The 17782-nt window shown below is 40.4% G+C and overlaps 2 protein-coding genes across 5 annotated transcripts; one reads left to right on the plus strand and one right to left on the minus strand.

The window, feature by feature from the left end:
- Positions 1–1590: 1590 nt before the first annotated feature.
- Positions 1591–4765, plus strand: TMEM223 (transmembrane protein 223). Of its 2 annotated transcripts, XM_075187631.1 has the most exons (3): positions 1591–2049; positions 3038–3286; positions 4649–4765. In XM_075187631.1, the coding sequence occupies exons 1-3, from the start codon at positions 1728–1730 to the stop codon at positions 4681–4683; spliced, it is 606 nt and encodes a 201-aa protein (XP_075043732.1). In that variant the 5' UTR covers positions 1591–1727; the 3' UTR covers positions 4684–4765. The 2 variants fall into 2 exon arrangements, with proteins under 2 accessions (XP_075043732.1, XP_075043731.1); XM_075187630.1 differs by lacking the exon at positions 4649–4765 and having other exon boundaries at positions 1596–2049; positions 3038–3393.
- TAF6L (TATA-box binding protein associated factor 6 like) lies at positions 3474–16087 on the minus strand. 3 transcript variants are annotated; one of them, XM_075187628.1, is made up of 11 exons: positions 15991–16087; positions 13557–13710; positions 12249–12335; positions 11756–11906; positions 11629–11679; positions 11450–11544; positions 7360–7434; positions 5889–6106; positions 4901–5033; positions 4646–4774; positions 3474–4461 (listed from the first exon to the last, which is right to left on the minus strand). In XM_075187628.1, exons 2-11 carry the CDS (start codon positions 13701–13703, stop codon positions 3823–3825), a joined length of 1725 nt encoding a protein of 574 aa, XP_075043729.1. In that variant the 5' UTR covers positions 13704–13710; positions 15991–16087; the 3' UTR covers positions 3474–3822. The 3 variants fall into 3 exon arrangements, with proteins under 3 accessions (XP_075043729.1, XP_075043728.1, XP_075043730.1); XM_075187627.1 differs by lacking the exon at positions 15991–16087 and adding an exon at positions 15776–15838; XM_075187629.1 differs by lacking the exon at positions 15991–16087 and adding an exon at positions 15781–15801.
- Between the last annotated feature and the right edge of the window lie 1695 nt (positions 16088–17782).

Raw genomic sequence — 17782 nt, forward strand, 5'->3', positions numbered from 1 at the left:
TACCAATTGTAGCTGCTGGTGTAAAAAGAAACTGTAGCATCATTAGTTGACAATAAAGTAGTCATCAGTGACTGGCATTTCTGGCCAGCATTAGTATAGGGTGCAAATTCTACATCTTGATATTATAATAATCAATCACCATTTATATAGCGCCACTGATTCCGCAGCGCTGTACAGAGAACTCATTCACATCAGTCCCTGCTCCATTGGAGCTTACAGTCTAAATCCCGTGACTGACTGACTGACTGACTGACTGACTGACTGACTGTTTTGATAGCAGCCAATTAACCTAACAGTACGTTTATGGAGTGTGGGAGGAAACCCATGCAAAAACAGGGAGAACATACAAACTCCACACAGATAAGGCCATGGCCGGGAATTGAACTCATGACCCCAGCACTGTGAGGCAGAAGTGCCCTAAGCACTAAGCCACTGTGCTGCCCACAATAGCTTTCACACATCCTGGAATTCTGCTCTGATGGATATAGATTGGATAGTCTCGACTGGGCTGAAAACAAAACCATACAGATTCAGCCCACGTTTCAATCAGCACTCTTAACAGGTCTGGTTTTCCTACATTTCTTTAAATGGTAGTTTCAGTTGGAGAGAAGTTGAACAATCCTGTGCGCACAGCGGAGTACAGAAGAATTATTTAATTGCTGGTGCAGAGTTAAACCTTTGGAGTCTGCTGCCATGCCAAGGTACAGGAAAAATAATCTAAAATCAGTTACAATATGACATATGTGGGCAAACCTGTCCTCAAGGGCCATATCCAGTTCATGTTTTTAGGATTTCTGTCTGTAGGAACAGGTGGGATAATTACTGACCCAGCCAAATAGATTAACTCAGCTGTACATGATTAAAGAAATCCTAAAAACATGAACTGGATATGGCCCTTGAGGACAGGTTTGCCCACCCCTACTGTAGTTTAGTGCTCAAACAGATGGTCTGCACTAAGTCATTATCCCCTAATGGGGAAACACTCTTCTTCCTGTAAGGAAACAAGCAAATACTCTTCTCCCCATAAAGAAACAAGCAATCTCATACATAGACTGTTGCATAAAGGGTCCTCAGAGCTTGTTTGCTCTTGGGTTACAGGGGTGGTGCATTTCTCCTTAATTTCAAATGGTCACCATGTGAGAGTGAGGTTTTTTTCTAGCTATTAATGCACTAGTATTCAAAGTGCCTTCCTCATTTTCGCCCATAACTAATGGGCACTGCCACCAGATATGTAGCATAGCCCATGACAAAGCTGCTTCTAAACAGGTACTATAAACAGTAAAATTAATTTTATTTAACTTCTTCAGAGACTGCCCAATTACAGGCCCCATGCCCCCCCATACTAGCTCATTGCTAATGCAGAGATCCATTTTAATAAATAAATTATCTGTACATATCTTGTGCTGTATAAAGAATAATCATTTATTTTAACGTTAAAGGGCCATTGTATTTAAAATATAATAGTTACTAATAACATTCAAATATGTCTACGTAAAAGATCCTATGCCATAAACTTGCTGTGCATCATTTAGTGTCTGTTATCAGCCATTGTAGAGACGGTTCCGGCAGTGTCAGTACTGCTGCGTATAAAGACGACCTCTCTACATGAGCACAACGTGCACAGCTACAGCCACCATCCTCTGACCAGGCGCACACTGAGCTCCTCCCACTGGTGACGTCACTACCCCGCGCCCCGGGGTCACTGCCTAGGGGTCACGGTCAGCAGCATGCGTCTGCTCCGGTTGCTAGGAGACGTGCGGGCCTGGACCCAGAGAAGACCGGGAAATACTCTTCTGATCCGCTATTTCCGGCCAGAGCCGGTGCCCCGAGATGTGCTCCTGTTTCAGCACCAGAGACCGCGGTTTTTCCGGCTGCTGGGGCTGTTCTGCGTGGCCCAGACCGGGTTCTGGGCCTACATGGCCCACTTCGGCTTTACCTCCTTGCGGGACATCAGCCAGAGTAACTCGGGTCAAGATAAGGAAGTAAAAGGAAGGAACATGGGCTCTCCTGTGTGGAGGACAATATTCACAATAAGTTGTTTATCTGTAGGTACGTTCGGTATATGACTCTCGGCACAAGTACCTCTTAAGAGGTTCATTGAGGGTTTTATGCAGCAAGTTTTAGAGATAACCAAAATGTAGAAAACTAATTTAATGGGGTCACACCATAATGTTGGACCCCGTCTCAGTAAAGTTTCCAGTGAGCTGTCAGTGTTAAGCACATAGGGGCATTTTTAACAATCACTGGGGCATATTCAATTAGGGTTCCGGTCCGCGGTAACAAAAGTGTGCGTTATTGCCGGTAATACGGTACCGCAACAACGCAGATTTTCGTTCGCAACCCTTTGGGCTGCGAATTAAAATCCACGTTATTGCGGTAATGTGGATTACGTTTTGCGGCTGTTCCGGCGCGATCCCGCGGACCGGAAAGCTAATTGAATATGCCCACTGTGTTTTGGTACATGATCATTTTCATTTCTTATCACAATGATGAGGAATGAAAGATGGTGACTATACAACGATCCCGCTACCACAATGCTCTCTTCCTAGTTAGAGGGGTATTACGGTAGTTCTAATGCCGGCTTTTTGCTCGCAGCTCCCTGAAAGCCGGGCTAAAACTACCGTAATAACAGTAATAGTTTTAGAGCAGCGGTACTTCGGAGGGGAATTGAATTCCCCCGTTTGGCGTTTGCAACACAGCACTGGCACAATTTTATATTTAGTGATGGACGACAAGTCTCCTCACATTATGGAGACCTCTATAAAAACTAGTGCAGTTTGAAAAAAATAAATAAAAATACATTCTGTAATTTGTCTAGTAAAGATCAAAAATCAAAATCTGTTCAGCAAAACCTGCAGCATTTTTCATAAATGTCACCAGTTTAAGAGCTTATTTTTGGGATGTATTTCAATTTAGGCTTAACATATTCAGAATTTTGAATATGGTTTACTTACCCCGAGTGATTCATACTATAAAAAAAAAAAAAAAATGATGCCTTTTGTACAATGCAATTAATGTGTCTGTTCTGTCTCACTAGGTTCCCTCATCATGGTCGCTGGATTGCTGTTCTCCCGCCGTTCTGTCAGTGCTGTGACACTGAAAGCAGGAGGAGAGAGGGTAACTATTGCAACAGCAGGCATATTTGGCATTGGCTCATCTTTCACCATCCCTTTGAGGCACATTTCTTGCATGGCTCACCGCTCTCAGGTTCCTGCCATGATACCACTTAAGGTTAAAGGTCAACCTCTGTACTTCCTGATGGACAAGCAAGGACATGTTTTCAATGGCAAGTTGTTTGATGTCACTGTAGGAGCATATCGTAAACTGTGACATCCTTTTTACGCAAGTCTCATGTATATATGTACAATGCATCATTAAATATTGTTATACTTCCATGTGCTGTGTAAGTATCACATTATTGTAGTGTGTATGATTTATTGAATGAATATTTGAATACAATGGTAACACAACTATTAGCTCCCTCCTCCAATCTTTATTCGCTTGTCTGTATGAAATACTCAGTTAAGAAATGTGATAATCAACAAACTGTTTATCACTTTAGGATAGATTAAAATAAATATATATATAAATTTTAGAGAGCGATATAGTGGCAGCAGTAGTCAGTTACAGAAGTGGTAATAGTGTATGTCACTATTGGTTTACTTATACACACTACTCCTCAGTGTACACCTACATACACTAACTGTGATAGCATTCTCACAATTATTATTCTGAGATAGTGTTTTACAAAAAAAAGTCCCTTTTAATTTACACAACAAATGTCTTTTTCTTATTTAAAAAAATAAAAATAAGATAAAGGTGTCACAAAGGCAAATAAAGTGACAACTCTGCCTGGGCACCTCTGCGTCCAGCCTTTGCCACCCTCCCTATCATAGGCAGCTTTTGGGCATAGCGGCTGGCTGTGGCTCCAGGTCCAGTGTGTTGTTGGAAGACACTCTGAAACTTCCGTCCTCCTCCCCCCCGACCAGCTTGTCTCCCTCCAATGAGGAAGGTAAAGCGAGGGGTACCACGTGGAGTAAGTCTACTTCTTTGGAATGCTTCCCTTACTCCCTGCACCCTATGTCCCTGCCGTGCAGCCCCACGAGGGCGCGATGAAGATGCAAGAGTAATCTGTGGAGGGCGTTGGGGTAGTCTGCCTGCACTCGTCACCTCTTCCTCACCATGGGCTGTCAGCTGGGGCATTTTCCGTGCCCCATCCACAGGACCTTCCTTCTTTGGTTCCTGTGGGCCTCTAGGAACAATTCCGGGTTGTGATGGTGTTCCTCCAGTCCCAAAACGGACAGCTAAACTGTCTCCAAAGAAACAATATAGCTCACTGTACATCTCCAGTAAAGACACCGTAGGGGTAGAAGATAAGGAGGAACATAATTGATGGGGCAAAGTGTTTGCATCTGGCTCACAACAACGGGCTTTCATTTTGAGAAGACGTTCCACAGCCACCTAAAGGAGGGGGGGTAGAAAAACAGCTTAAGCTTTTCATACCAATAATATATACTTCATTGTGCAAATATTGTTTTAAACAATCTTCACTCATTAAAATCACATTCTCTCACTCTTCTCTCAGACTATTGTGATTTCAAAATATGTAAATTATTCATCTTGTCACCATGTTTCCTCTACTTACCAGGATGGCACCATACACCTTGTGGCCATCAGCCTTAACCTGCGCATTAGACATGGAATGATCGTCAAGCACTGTCTGCAGCCCAGCCCAATATGTTGGGAGCAAAGGATACAACACCTGCTCCACTGCCTGAATGAGAGAGAGAAATAAGGGGTCTGTGTGAGCTAAGCTTGGTCTCAGACTTATTAGCTTATTTACCATTCTTCATGACTCCCTTATAGTGTGAAAACATAACCCCTTGTCTTAAATACTCACCTTCCAACCTAGGGCATGGAGACCAACTACAGCTCCATAATGGGAGCAAAGTGGGCGTACAGGATCTCCCAAAACTTTCTGCAGGGATTGCAAAACCTGTGGATACAGTGACCCAGCCAAATCCCGGTGGGTCCTGGAGAAGAGAAATAGAATGATATAATTTATTTCCTTTGCATACATAAATACTCGATTTATGTTGTGATACGTAAAACGTGTACAGAAAGACACCCTCCTTGTATTTTTATTTAAAAACTACCGCAATGAGCTTATTACCACCAAACATACTACTTTATCCTATCAATGTGAGATACAAGTCCTGCCACGAGTGCAATTACCGCACTCGTGGCTTGAAACTTAAGTCCCCCTTATAGTAATCATTTTGCTGAGTCAAGTGTATAGAAATTGATACGCTTATCTCCAACAAATGGACACCACATGGAAATACTGGATACCATATTTATCTATCCATATTGCCAGGCCCATTTACAACACTACAATCCATTGACAGCAGTCCGGTTTCCACCTTTCAGCAGCTTTATATTTTAGCGTGTAGCATACACCACTGTCTGACATATTGTACAGGCGAGCTCCAAAAAGCATGATAATGGGATAGATTGTAGGGGTGGAGGGGGTTAGGTAATGGAGGTAAATAAATGACAAAGACATTCTATCCACTTTCAGGGCCCTTTCAATGTTGAGACAGCATGGTTAATGATGGAAACAATAAATTACATTTTGTGTTTTCAAGGTTTGTTTGTTTTTTGTAATGTTTTTTGGTTTGGTATTCTATAGATTTTTTTTTTTTTTTACTTTAAACACAGCTGCCAAAAGGAATTAAAGCCAAATCATTTTCTGAGTCACATGCATAGCTTTAACTGACTTTTGAAATATTAAATAACGATGAAAAAGGAGTTTGAGCCAGAAGAATGACTTTATAAACTGTCTTTATACACCATCAGATGGCTGGCTGGGTATTTAGTGCTCTCACCATATACAACTCAGTAATCCTGCTCCGTAGTCTCGCAAAGTCCAGTGGTCATTGAGAGGATTTATGGAGGCGGCAAGTGGCTCTGTTACACAGTACAATACACTCTGCATGAGACTGCATCCGTAACTACCCAAATACAGAAAGGGATTCCACAACAAAGAGCGCACCAACTGCAACAAGCGGCTCAGCTGCTCCAGATCGTGACTGACTGACTTAACCTGAGATATAGAAGGGAAAACAATTGTGAGCAACAATAAAACAAAAGAGGGGACTTTAACACATAGAAAGGGAGGGTAACATATACAAACACTTTATGCTTGATTGTGCTTACTGTAATGTATTCCTTAAGAAAACAACTGAACGGTTTACGAGAGTGGTATAACCCTTCATGTTTTCCAACACAGGATATTTATCAAAACCAAAGGTCCTGTAACTAATCTTAATACGTTTGGCTAGGATACATGAGAAACGTGTATACTGTACAAAAGCAACATGTCTTTACTAACACCTAGGAAGCCTTTATTTTTTTCTTTACTGGAGTGGGGTATAACAGACTGATCAAAAGGACAAATACACCCCCCCCACCAATTTTGCCTGTCTTCCCAGTTGAGCAAGCCTTCAGCGAGAAGCACTGCTAGTGTGTCATTACGCCCCACAGAAATTGCCATAGGGGACACGTATAAAAAAGATCTACTGCGTGTTGATCAAATATTTCCGAATATTGGTTCTGATACATAAATAAAAGACCTTCAAATGTTCCCAATCCTGGAACTCTTTTCCATGCTCTATCAAGCACAAAGTGGGACAAACAAAATCGATAGCTGATCCTCATAGTTCAAAAGGCTGCTTCTTCTCTGTCCTTAGTTGACAGAGTCCAGCCTTATGACTGCTCCAATACTGACAAGGGTGATCTCATAATCCCTGCTTAATCCCTGTATTCCTTCAAACTGTAAACTCTCATGAGCAGGGACATCTCTTAATGTCACCATATAAAATAACAGAAAATACTAGCCCTATCGTCATCACCATTTATTTATATAGCGCCACTAATTCCGCAGCACTGTACAGAAAACTCACTCACATTTGTCCCTGCCCCATTGGGGCTTACAGTCTAAATTCCCAAACACCCACACACAGACTAGGGTCAATTTTGTTAGCAGCCAATTAACCTACTTGTATGTTTTTGGAGTTTGGGAGGAAACCGGACCACCCAGAAGTAACCCACGCAAACATGGGGGGGACATACAAACTCCTCACATATAAGGCCATGGTCGGGAATTGAACTCATGCTGTAAGGCAGAAGTGCTAACCACTACACCACCATGCTGCCCCAACTACGAATAGTAATAATAATAATAGGATGTAGGATAGTATATTAGCCATAGCACGCTATGAAACCCATCTTGATCTAGATGTCTGCTATGTATATAAACACAAGATTATTAGTACATGATGATAATTATATACTCACCCCACTGACCACATACACAAAATATGGTAGCAGAGCAGCGACCTTTGAATTGGTCTGTAAATCTTGAAGAGCCACCTGAATGTGATTGTGTGAGAAAAGAAACCATGATAACTAACCAATTGAAACAAGATAGTGCAGGGATCAGAAGAGATTAACGTGTACCCAGCACTGGCAATGAAGCCACTGATGAGCTGCAATCTTATCAATATTACTTCATCCCACAACAAAGCTGCTTCCACTGTGTGTTAGCAGAAGTAGTGATAACACTGGGTTGGGTATAAAAACTCGACAATCAAGTTGACAGTCATAGGGGTGTATTTACTAAATGGCGGGTTTGAAATAGTGGAGATGTTGCCTATAGCAACCAATCAGACTCTAGCTATCATTTTGTAGAATGATGTATTAAATAAATGATAACTAAAATTTGGTTGCTATAGGCAACATCTCCACATTTTCAAAGCCGCAGTTTAGTAAATATACCCCATGTCTACAAGTTAATAACGTTGACATGTAAAATATGTACATTGTTGAAATGCTGACATTTTAGATGTAAACAAATTAAAACAGCAATACATGAAAAAACAAACAAACCCCAAAATCGAGAATCCCCCCCCCCCCCCCAACAGCTTAACCAACCTGTAGCGCTGTCAGCCCAATCCAGTAGTAGCAAAACCGGGAGGACAAAAAATGTGGGGTCCCTCCTAATTTTACTATTACCATCACTATGCTTTGCTAATCTGGTCTGGTGGCACTATAGCAGGGAAATCCGCAGTGTGGGGTCCCGCCTGCCATAATGCTAAACCAGCCCCTGGAAATAGGGAGATGGGGTCTGCATAAAAATATGCCTAATCGGTTTAACCTGTCCCATTCTGATAGCAGTAGAGAACTTCCCACACCCTTGGGGTGTTGGGTGTAGGGTAATATTCATTATTTAATTGTAGAAATCCATTTTGTCCCTGGTGCACTACAGGTCTGAGCATGCCCAGGCTGCCATTAACTGGGCATGCTGGCACTTGGGGAAATAAGTGCCAGCTTGAGTTCAAGTCGTGGGAAATCACACACACACATTATCCGCCGTAAGAGCTCATTTACACCAGGGGCTCTTAGCAGCTAGTATTGCGTGGCGTATGAGGGTTCTTTTTCTTGTGCCAAGCATCCTTGGATTTATTGCAGATGAAGACCCTGGATCTAGGTGAGCAATAAAGAGGGTCAATGAGGGTAGTGTAGGGGTGTTCTTGTTTCAAATAAAAGTCTCTTTTACACTCGTGTCTGTGTTTTATTTACATTTTTCCTTGGTGCACAGGACATGCTGCCAGGCACTTGTGGTTACCCAAGTACCAGCATGTCCAGGCAGCCACATGCACTCCTATTTACTTATGTCAACGTTTTGAATGTTGACTTTACAACCCTGTCCACATTTTACATGTCAACATTATGAACATGCAGATATTATAAATGTCGACATTATGGTGTACACATTTTGACTGTCAACATTTCAACTACATCCCATATTATTTGCAGCGCTAAGTGTAGTAAAAAACTATATAGAAACAATTTGTTGACAGGTAAATCTGATAAGAATTTAAACAGTTTACGGATATGACCTTTATTAATAAATTCAGTAATGCATCTCATAAAATTAAGAAGATTATTGGAAGTTATTCTCCAATTCTGCAACAGTACACTATCTTATAAACCCTTATCCCAGAGAAACCTAAAATCATTTTTTTTTAAAATTTTAATCTCAAGAATTTATTGGCCCCTAGTTTTTTTAAAACTAAGACGTGATCGGATTCACTCTGGCTCTAACTGGCTACCGGAACCGCTTAGCGGTGTTTACAGATGTGCCAAAACTAATTGCATTACCTGTAAATATGTTCAACATGGAGCTAAAGAAGTAGTCTATCAGTACACAGAGAAAATGTAATGTAATATGTTACATTAATTGTAATACATAATTTGTAATTTACTTGCTACAGTGTAGCTGTAATTTGCAATATATTGGGAGGACCACAAGACCTCTCAAAAGAAGAATAGTTGAACATAGACGTAATATCTTGAATAAATATCCTAATCACAGTGTTTCTTGTCACTTTTCATCTGTCCATAATGGAGATCCCTCCTGCATGTCTGTTTATGGAACATGTGAAAATCACAGAGGAAGAGATAGATAAAATAAACTGTGTAAACAGGAAATAGTATGGATGCATACATTGAATTCCATCAATCCTGATGTTCTTAATGAAGCTATGGAATTGAATATTATTCTATAGACCATTTATCGATGGCTTTCATGCAGTATCTTTATGTGTATATCACATTTGCAGTTATCAAGTTTCTAGTTTCTTTTTTATAATTGATTCCTTGGGATAGAATATAGAATAACATGTGGTGTTCTGTTGAATATTACTTTAATAGGCATCTAGAGACTTTTTCCTGAACATTTATTTTTAGTTTTCTGTATTCCGTTCATGGTATATATTTTTATTTTATTTATCATTTTTCATATTTACTTATGGAGTAATAATTAAATAATGGGAGCCGTACTACTAGTTAGGACTCCATAGAAGATTGCCATTGACTCCTTTTTATTTTATTATTTGTTTTTTACTTCGATTTTCCATTGCATCAATTATACATTCTACCAGTATCAACCTTGATTACATTTGAATGTGTTTTATTGTTGTGCTATATGTGTAACTGCACTCCTTTTGAGCAGGATTCACTTGTGTTCTTACTTTTTACCTGCTCACGAATCACCAGCTGTAGTATCACGTCAATTGATTGATTGATTGATTGATTGATGAAGGATTTATGTGTATATAAGACTCAGACCAGTATGGAGTAATTTCATTTTACTTTCCCTCTGATGAAGTTACATTGTAATGAAACGCGTTAAGAGGTTCATGGATGATTAGTATTGGGACCTTTTATCCAATCACGCTATTTCAAGCTGTTTCAGGCTGTGTGGATTACTAATATCTGCTGATCATTGCAGTCCTCAATTCAAAACTACCCCCCCGGTGATTGCAAGAGAGCTGCCCAAATTGCCGGCTCACTGACTTAGAGAGCTGGCCTCATCGCTCCAGTGCTATAAACTCAAACGTATAATTTCACTGCTGACGTCCTGTGTAATCTGACTGCAGCAGCGTCTGGTCATCCTCGCTAATGTGAGCTACATGTGCACCCGCTATATATTTTATTCTGCAGTTAAGGAGTGCTAAGCCACTTAGGATACAGGGTTGAACGGTATTGCTGGGTATGATGGTCGAGCATTATCAGTGAGTACTTGTGCATATTTCATGGAGGTAAAATTTTACCAGAGACCACTGCACTGTGTTTGATTTCGTATTTACTTTTATCAGAATTGTGGTTTTTTTGCCCATGGAGAATCAGGATTGATCGCTGAGATTTTATAATAAGCAGCCATGAACATAATAATTTGAAGTTCATAACATCTATACCACAAGATCTTTTTTTGGACATTTATGATTGCATTCATCACTGTTTACATGGGTGGAGTTCTAACTACCCATCAATAATTGGCCAATTTCTCTTGCTACTATTTTTGACAGCTGTCTGGTATGAACTTTATATTGTAGCAATAAGAGGGGATTGTATCTATTTTATGGCTTTGTAGTCACAGTGCACTGTGCTATTATAGCTACTCATGAATTGTGCATTTCCAATAGATTGTGTACACATATATGCTTGTTATTGTGTTTTGGTTGGCAATAGATTAGGTCTACTAGCACCTATTTTTTTTATACATGTAGGCATTTATTATTATACTAACCTACCTGTATTTTTTAATATGATCAATAAATATATTTCATGGTGATTCGTGAGTTTTATATTATTTGGCATGTAATGAATAGTCACTATTCCATTATCAGTTAGTCATATAGGTTTTTAGCCCTAATTTGGGTTTTTGTGTTGTTTCTCTCTCAGGTGGTTTGCAGCTATCTTGTATATTGAAGCTGTTTGACTCTTTGGCTATACAAGAGAAGTTATAATATTTATTTTGTCAGGGCGCCAGTATCAATGGTTTTTTCCTCTTTTTCTGTAGTTCTACATCCCATATGATTACCTTCATAAGATGCAAATCATCCCCCAGCACAGCTCTGGTCACACGTTGATAATACTTCAGTAGGTCATCTGTCAGTAGAGAGACTGCTGCAGGAACTGGAGGAAGGGGGAATTAAGAATTACCTTGTGGAAATATTGACCAGAGGAGGGATGTCTATAATGATACAGATGAAAACTTGCCTGTTCCTTGTGGCTCCAGATTTCCTTTACCATCCAGATAAGAGACATGAACTGAAGACAAGAAAGGCAGATTACCAATATTGCTTGAAAAATGAAAATTGCTATAGCAAGCAGAAAGTTCCCTTACCTCTCACAGTCGTCTCCGCTGTCCCCTTCAGTATGTTTGTGGCCAATGCCAGATCCACCAGATTTATTTCCCGGTCCTCAGCGCAGTGACAGTCACCATCTCTAACACTGCGGAATGAAACTGGATCTGGGGATCCATGACCATATACCGGCTAATAGAGAGAAGTGTGAGGGAAACATGCCAAGATAGCCACAGTAACAAAACTGGCATTTATTTGGTACGTTATAGCTCCAAAAAAGAAAACAACTTTGGTCTATATCTGTTTGTGCATTCAGAGGAAAATACAGGTGGTTGCGATCTGAATCGCCATATCTGTCCAACATGACCACAGATTTGATAATTCAGAGATCAGGCTACATTGCAACATGTAGCAAAGATTTGGGTTAGCATAGGAGGAAAAAAAAAATCTACATTAAGTAGGAAGGTTGGCACTATAGTGCAGCAAATTACTTGTGGTTAACTGTATTTTCCAAAGTTGCATTATCACATATACCTCTACATTGCTCCAACGCAAAGCACGGTTAAAGTCTTCCACGGTCAGTCTTCGTCGTCGTGAGTGCCTGAGAGATTGTGCACTGATCTACGGTGAAAGAAATACATTTAGGAGAAAATACACAGAACTTAGAGGCAAACTGTTTTGAATTTTGTTTTCTTTTCATTGCTTCTAAGTTTCAAAGCACAACCTTTTCTTTGAGGTTACTGGGAAACATATATATTTTATATATATATATATATATATATATATATATATATATATATATATACATACTGCACATGACAAACAAAGTCAATGATCCAGATGCCCGCTCCAAGCAATAACAACTATTCAACCAAGTATGTACACACTGTAAATTTCACCCACATGAAGCAGAGGTTATACAATACTTGTCAGAGCAGCATGTTGTAAAATTTGCAGTGAAAACAGGGCCTAGGTTTATCTCACACAAGATATGAATTTACAGACTACTGTACTTTATCCAGTACTCAGAAAAAATGACTACTGCAGAAATGGTCCAGTCCTAAGAAGCTTGGGGTTCTACTCTTCAACTATACTTCTTATCTGCTTAGCTGCCAGCGTATGCTGGAAACTGCAATTCAACTACAGCTGGATATGGGGCAGCACGGTGGCGTAGTGGTTAGCACTTCTGCCTCACAGCACTGGGGTCATGAGTTCAATTCCCGACCATGGCCTTATCTGTGAGGAGTTTGTATGTTCTCCCCGTGTTTGCGTGGGTTTCCTCCGGGTGCTCCGGTTTCCTCCCACACTCCAAAAAACATACTGGTAGGTTAATTGGCTGCTAACAAATTGACCCTAGTCTGTGTGTGTGTGTGTGTATGTATGTTAGGGAATTTAGACTGTAAGCTCTAATGGGGCAGGGACTGATGTGAGTGAGTTCTCTGTACAGCGCTGCGGAATTAGTTGCGCTATATAAATAAATGATGATGATGATGATGATGATATGGTAGTGTCAGAGGAATGGGAGCTGAGACTGAACTGAAAAACAGTGTAAAACACGATAAACTGAACAAGGTGGCTCAATAATTTATAGCATTAATGATACTGTACACTGAACACCTTATACTATGAGGTGGTAGTATGATGCCGACCGAGACTGTACCCTGCAGTAAAAGACTAACAGTAACACTATATTATGTTGTTCATTGGTTCAGCCACTTACTGATTATATATATCACTGTCTATTTTCCTTTAAAAGACATGCTTGAGAAATGTGAAACAATGGTATTTTTGTTGAGGATGAATGAAAACATTGTAATATTGAAGCCCTATGGTCACACATACCTGGGTGATTTCCCTGAGCCGGTAACATACATCTTCAGCCAGCAGTGCAGCCACCTCATCAGTGATATCTAGACCCACACTTTCTGCAGTCAGACGTATCGAATCCTGACAAAGTTCCACATAGCGCCGGTCCTCAGTGTGAGACATCCCAAGACTACAAAGAGAAAACATACAATGCCAATGACAAATCTGGATCATAGTAGTTACACAGTATGCTAGTCTGACAAGCACTCTTTAAAGTACTGATGGTCACTTTAAGAGAATTAGTGGGCTCAATTGCTAAGATTGGAGTTTTCAGAAGTTTCTGGCTAGTGAATCACATGATCTCGCTGAGGTCAAGACAACAAAATTAAATTGTAAGCTCAACCTAGCACGTTTTAAATATTGTGGGGCTAGTGCAGAGTTAGTTACAGTTGCACGCAATTAGTATTCATTAAATCAGCATAAATTGCAACATATACAAAGCAGCAACTATCTTAAGATGCGTACTGTTCAGCAAACATGTGCTCCTGGTTTACGCCAGGCATACTTCATGTACACTTACGTCTCACTTTTACCCATATTTTTATTTTATTTGCACAAAACTCATTTAACTATTAGGCATCAATAAAACCTCTCTACTATAGCAGAAATAACTTTTTGTCTCATGTATGTTAAAAAAAAAAAAAAAAAGGGGGACTGTACCAGGTTTCAAAATTGGCCCTTGAGATTTTCCCTTATAAAAAGGGCCCAGCTGCTTTGTGGGCTTTAAAAAAAAAAAAAAAATCCAGCTGCAGTGCCTGTTCTAATTTTGTATTTTGTATAAATTTGATCTGTTTAAAATGAGCATTCCAAATACGATATTTAGGATTTATGGATTGCCTAAACACGGTGGCTTAGTGGTTAGCACTGTGGTCATGAGTTTGATTACCGATCATGGTCATATTTGTGTGGAGTTTGTATGTTCTCCCTGTGTTTGGATGGGTTTCCTCCCACACTCCAAAAACACACTGGTAGGTTAATTGGCTGCTGACAAAATTAACGTGTGTGTTTTAGGGAATTTAGACTGTAAGCTCCAATGGGGCAAGGACTGATGTGCATGATAAATATTCTCTGTACAGCATTGCAGAATTGGTGGTGCTATATAAATAGTGATGATGATGATGATGCCTCCAAAGCTGTATTGTAGCCATATATAGACCAGGCCATACTTTCCGGGTTTAGAACAGTGGCAGCGCTAGCTTTAGGCAAAACATACCTCCCAACTATCCTAATATAGGGAGGGCAATCCCGATTTTGAGGACTTGCCTGCCATTCCATCAGCAGGATGTATGACTGGACTGCTGGTAATGTTGACTGACATGTTCCACTGTCAATTTGCTGTGCAGAGCAGCAGCAGTGAATGAGTATTGACAGCATTGGATAGCTGTCTCCAAGGTGGGTGTTTGGGCTTGGCCAGCACTTTGGATGAACTTGACATGGCCACAGCCTAGCATGACACACCCACACCCCTAACATGACATGATTCTAAACAGTTGAATGTTCGTATGGGCAAACAAAGACCTAGGGGCATATTTAATTAACTGCGGGTTTGAAAAAGTGGAGAGGTTGCCTTTAGTAACCAATCAGATTCTAGATGTCATTTTGCAGAATATACTAAACAAATAAGTAAAATCTGATTGCTTGCTATAGGTAACATGTCCAGATTTTCAAACCCTCAGTTTAGTAAATATACCCCTTAGAGTGCCAACATTTTAGGTTTGTCTAGACCAGTGTTTCCCAAACTGGTTTCCCTAACAGTACGTTTGCCATATCTCCTGTGCATCTGTTACTCATATAGTTTTTATTTTTCATGAGCCAAACTGGTGATTTAAACTAAACACACTTCTCTCCTTATTTTTGGATGAGGAAGAGTGGCTGTTTTTAGTTATTCAAATGATCGTGAGCATGCTCAGTGTGATCCCTGCTTAGTGCTGTCGCAGCTGTGTCAGGGCAGCACTGAGATAACAACCCCTTCTCTGCCTGCCCCACACTGTGTAGGAAGTGGGGCATTAGGCAGGTGACAGCAGAGGAGGGGCTCTTAGGACGCTCAGTGGTCTTTCACCACTGCAGTACCTGGATGAATTATATGCACAGTACAACTTCCCACATACTAAGCCTATGGCAATTATATTGACTCGTTATGTTATAAGAAACACATTGTTATCAGCAGCAAGTGGAGGGTCAGTTACTATGACAACCTTACTAGGAGAGTTCGATTTATAGCTTCTAGAAGCCTTTTCCTGACGTCACGCCATACATTATCTCCCAGCATGCACCGCCGGAAACGTCTTAATGTCTGCGACATTTCCCTTGGCGCGCCGTACAGGATTACCGCGGCTACGGGCTGAAAGTGATATTACACAGACATCCATAATATAGACCTCTCAATACAGTTTTAGAAACAGAAACTCACCGAGTAAATCCCACTCGTCCCGAACTACGGAGCTCGCATTCCCCGCTACCACACAGCCAGGCAATCCGGTCAGCTGGGCGGAGCGATTCTTCATTGGTCAGCATGTATGTCAATCACATCGCAACTCTTGCTTGGCTCATGATCATGTGATCAATGAAATGGAATTCTGGTTGTGTTTTAGAAAGTGGCAATTTATTGTTCAGGACAGTAAATACTCTACTGAAGGCTGTGATCACGGCATTATGTATATGAAAAGCTCCAAAACTCTCCCAAGTGCTTTCAGAATGATCAGTATTAGTGAGGTCGCATTCTTTGCAGGGTAATTTGTACGAATTCTTAACTATCCTGAGCTGGATGCAAAATAATTAGCCTGACCCAACAAGGTTTTGGGCATGAAATCAGGGGGCAAAAATCACCATATTTTATCATTTTTGAATAAGTAGCTGCAGGTTTGCAAGGGTTAAATGCCGTGGGCCACCAATTTCACAGTGGGAATAAACACAGGGTGGTCAGTTACATATAAAACACCTGTCTTTTGCCTGGCTCAATACTGTTTTGGACATGAAATCAGGTGGCAAAGTGGGCACAGATAGCATTTTGAGTAAGTAGCTGCAGTTTTGCAAGCGTTGAATTTTTTTTAATTAAAAATTACAACAAAATTAAATCCCATATCACTTTGTCGAAAATAAAATAGACTACATACAACATCAAAGGCTAAAATGGACTTCACATTACACTGCTCAACAAAATGTAACTTTTTTTCTGCTGCCCAGGAACTTTAAATGGATTTGGGTTATATCAGTGGTGCTGATTTCAGAAATGTAATCCATTTTCCGCAATTCGCTACGGTTCTTGAGCTATGCGAGGTACTATTCTAGCAGCTAAGTGTTTTTTTCTGCAACATTTGCGTTGCTGCTGATATTCATAGATGGATATTTTTTGGGTTGTCACTTTAAATTAATGTTTCCTTTAACAACATGTTGTGCAGCTTACTACACTTTGGTCAAACATATAAATAATGTCAATATAACTGATTTTTTTTTTATCTTGCCGTAGAAGCTGTTTGAATAACCCAAACGTATTCTGCTACATATGTGGTAGCTATATTCTTGTAAAACAAAGAAAAACCCATCACCAAGTTTATTTGGCATATTTTGGGATCAAATTAAAAGAGACCAGGACAAGGCATGGGCACCACATAAGGTTTGCAAACCATGTGTAGTGGACCTACGACACTGGAGAAATGGTAAACGCAAAAGCTTAAGTTTTGGTGTGTCCATGGTTTGGAGAGACCCAAAAAATCACTATGATGACTGTAATTTCTGTGCTTTCAACATTCAAGGTTTTAATCGGTACAAGAAGTATGATTACCCTGACTTGGATTCAACCAGAAGACCTATACCGCATTGGGAAGATGTTCCTATGCCAGTGTTGACCACCCTGCCATCATGTTCCGATGATGAATAAATGAATGACTTTGGTACTGCTGTAGGAGACAACAGTGGAAATGAATTTGAAGGATGTACCACGACACCTCAGACTTTCTCTCAGGAGGAACTGAATGGCCTGGTACGATATTTAAATCTTTCAAAGCAAACATCTGGGGGTAAATGTATTAAGCTCCTTGTAAAGAGAAACTTCCCTTTAAAAGGCAGCGCCGCTTTAAATTTAAACGCCGAAGACGCCGAACTCGCGGGTGTTGAAGAACCCGGAACTTAATACATTTACCCCCTGAACTTTTAGCCTCCAGACTGAAGGAGAAGAACTGCCTGAAAGACAATGTGAAAATTAC

The sequence above is a fragment of the Mixophyes fleayi genome, chromosome 10, assembly GCF_038048845.1.
Source record: "Mixophyes fleayi isolate aMixFle1 chromosome 10, aMixFle1.hap1, whole genome shotgun sequence".
Classification (NCBI taxonomy): Eukaryota; Metazoa; Chordata; class Amphibia; order Anura; family Limnodynastidae; genus Mixophyes; species Mixophyes fleayi.

Excerpts from the sequence above, each read along its gene's own strand:
- TAF6L (XM_075187628.1), bottom strand. The coding sequence starts at position 13,703 with ATGTCTCACACTGAGGACCGGCGCTATGTGGAACTTTGTCAGGATTCG. Across the intron at positions 5,034-5,888 it reads GGATTACTGAGTTGTATATG|GACCCACCGGGATTTGGCTG; the intron begins GTGAGAGCACTA and ends TCTCTTCTCCAG. Across the intron at positions 4,462-4,645 it reads AGGTGTATGGTGCCATCCTG|GTGGCTGTGGAACGTCTTCT; the intron begins GTAAGTAGAGGA and ends CCCCTCCTTTAG.
- TMEM223 (XM_075187630.1), top strand. The coding sequence starts at position 1,728 with ATGCGTCTGCTCCGGTTGCTAGGAGACGTGCGGGCCTGGACCCAGAGA. Across the intron at positions 2,050-3,037 it reads AATAAGTTGTTTATCTGTAG|GTTCCCTCATCATGGTCGCT; the intron begins GTACGTTCGGTA and ends CTGTCTCACTAG.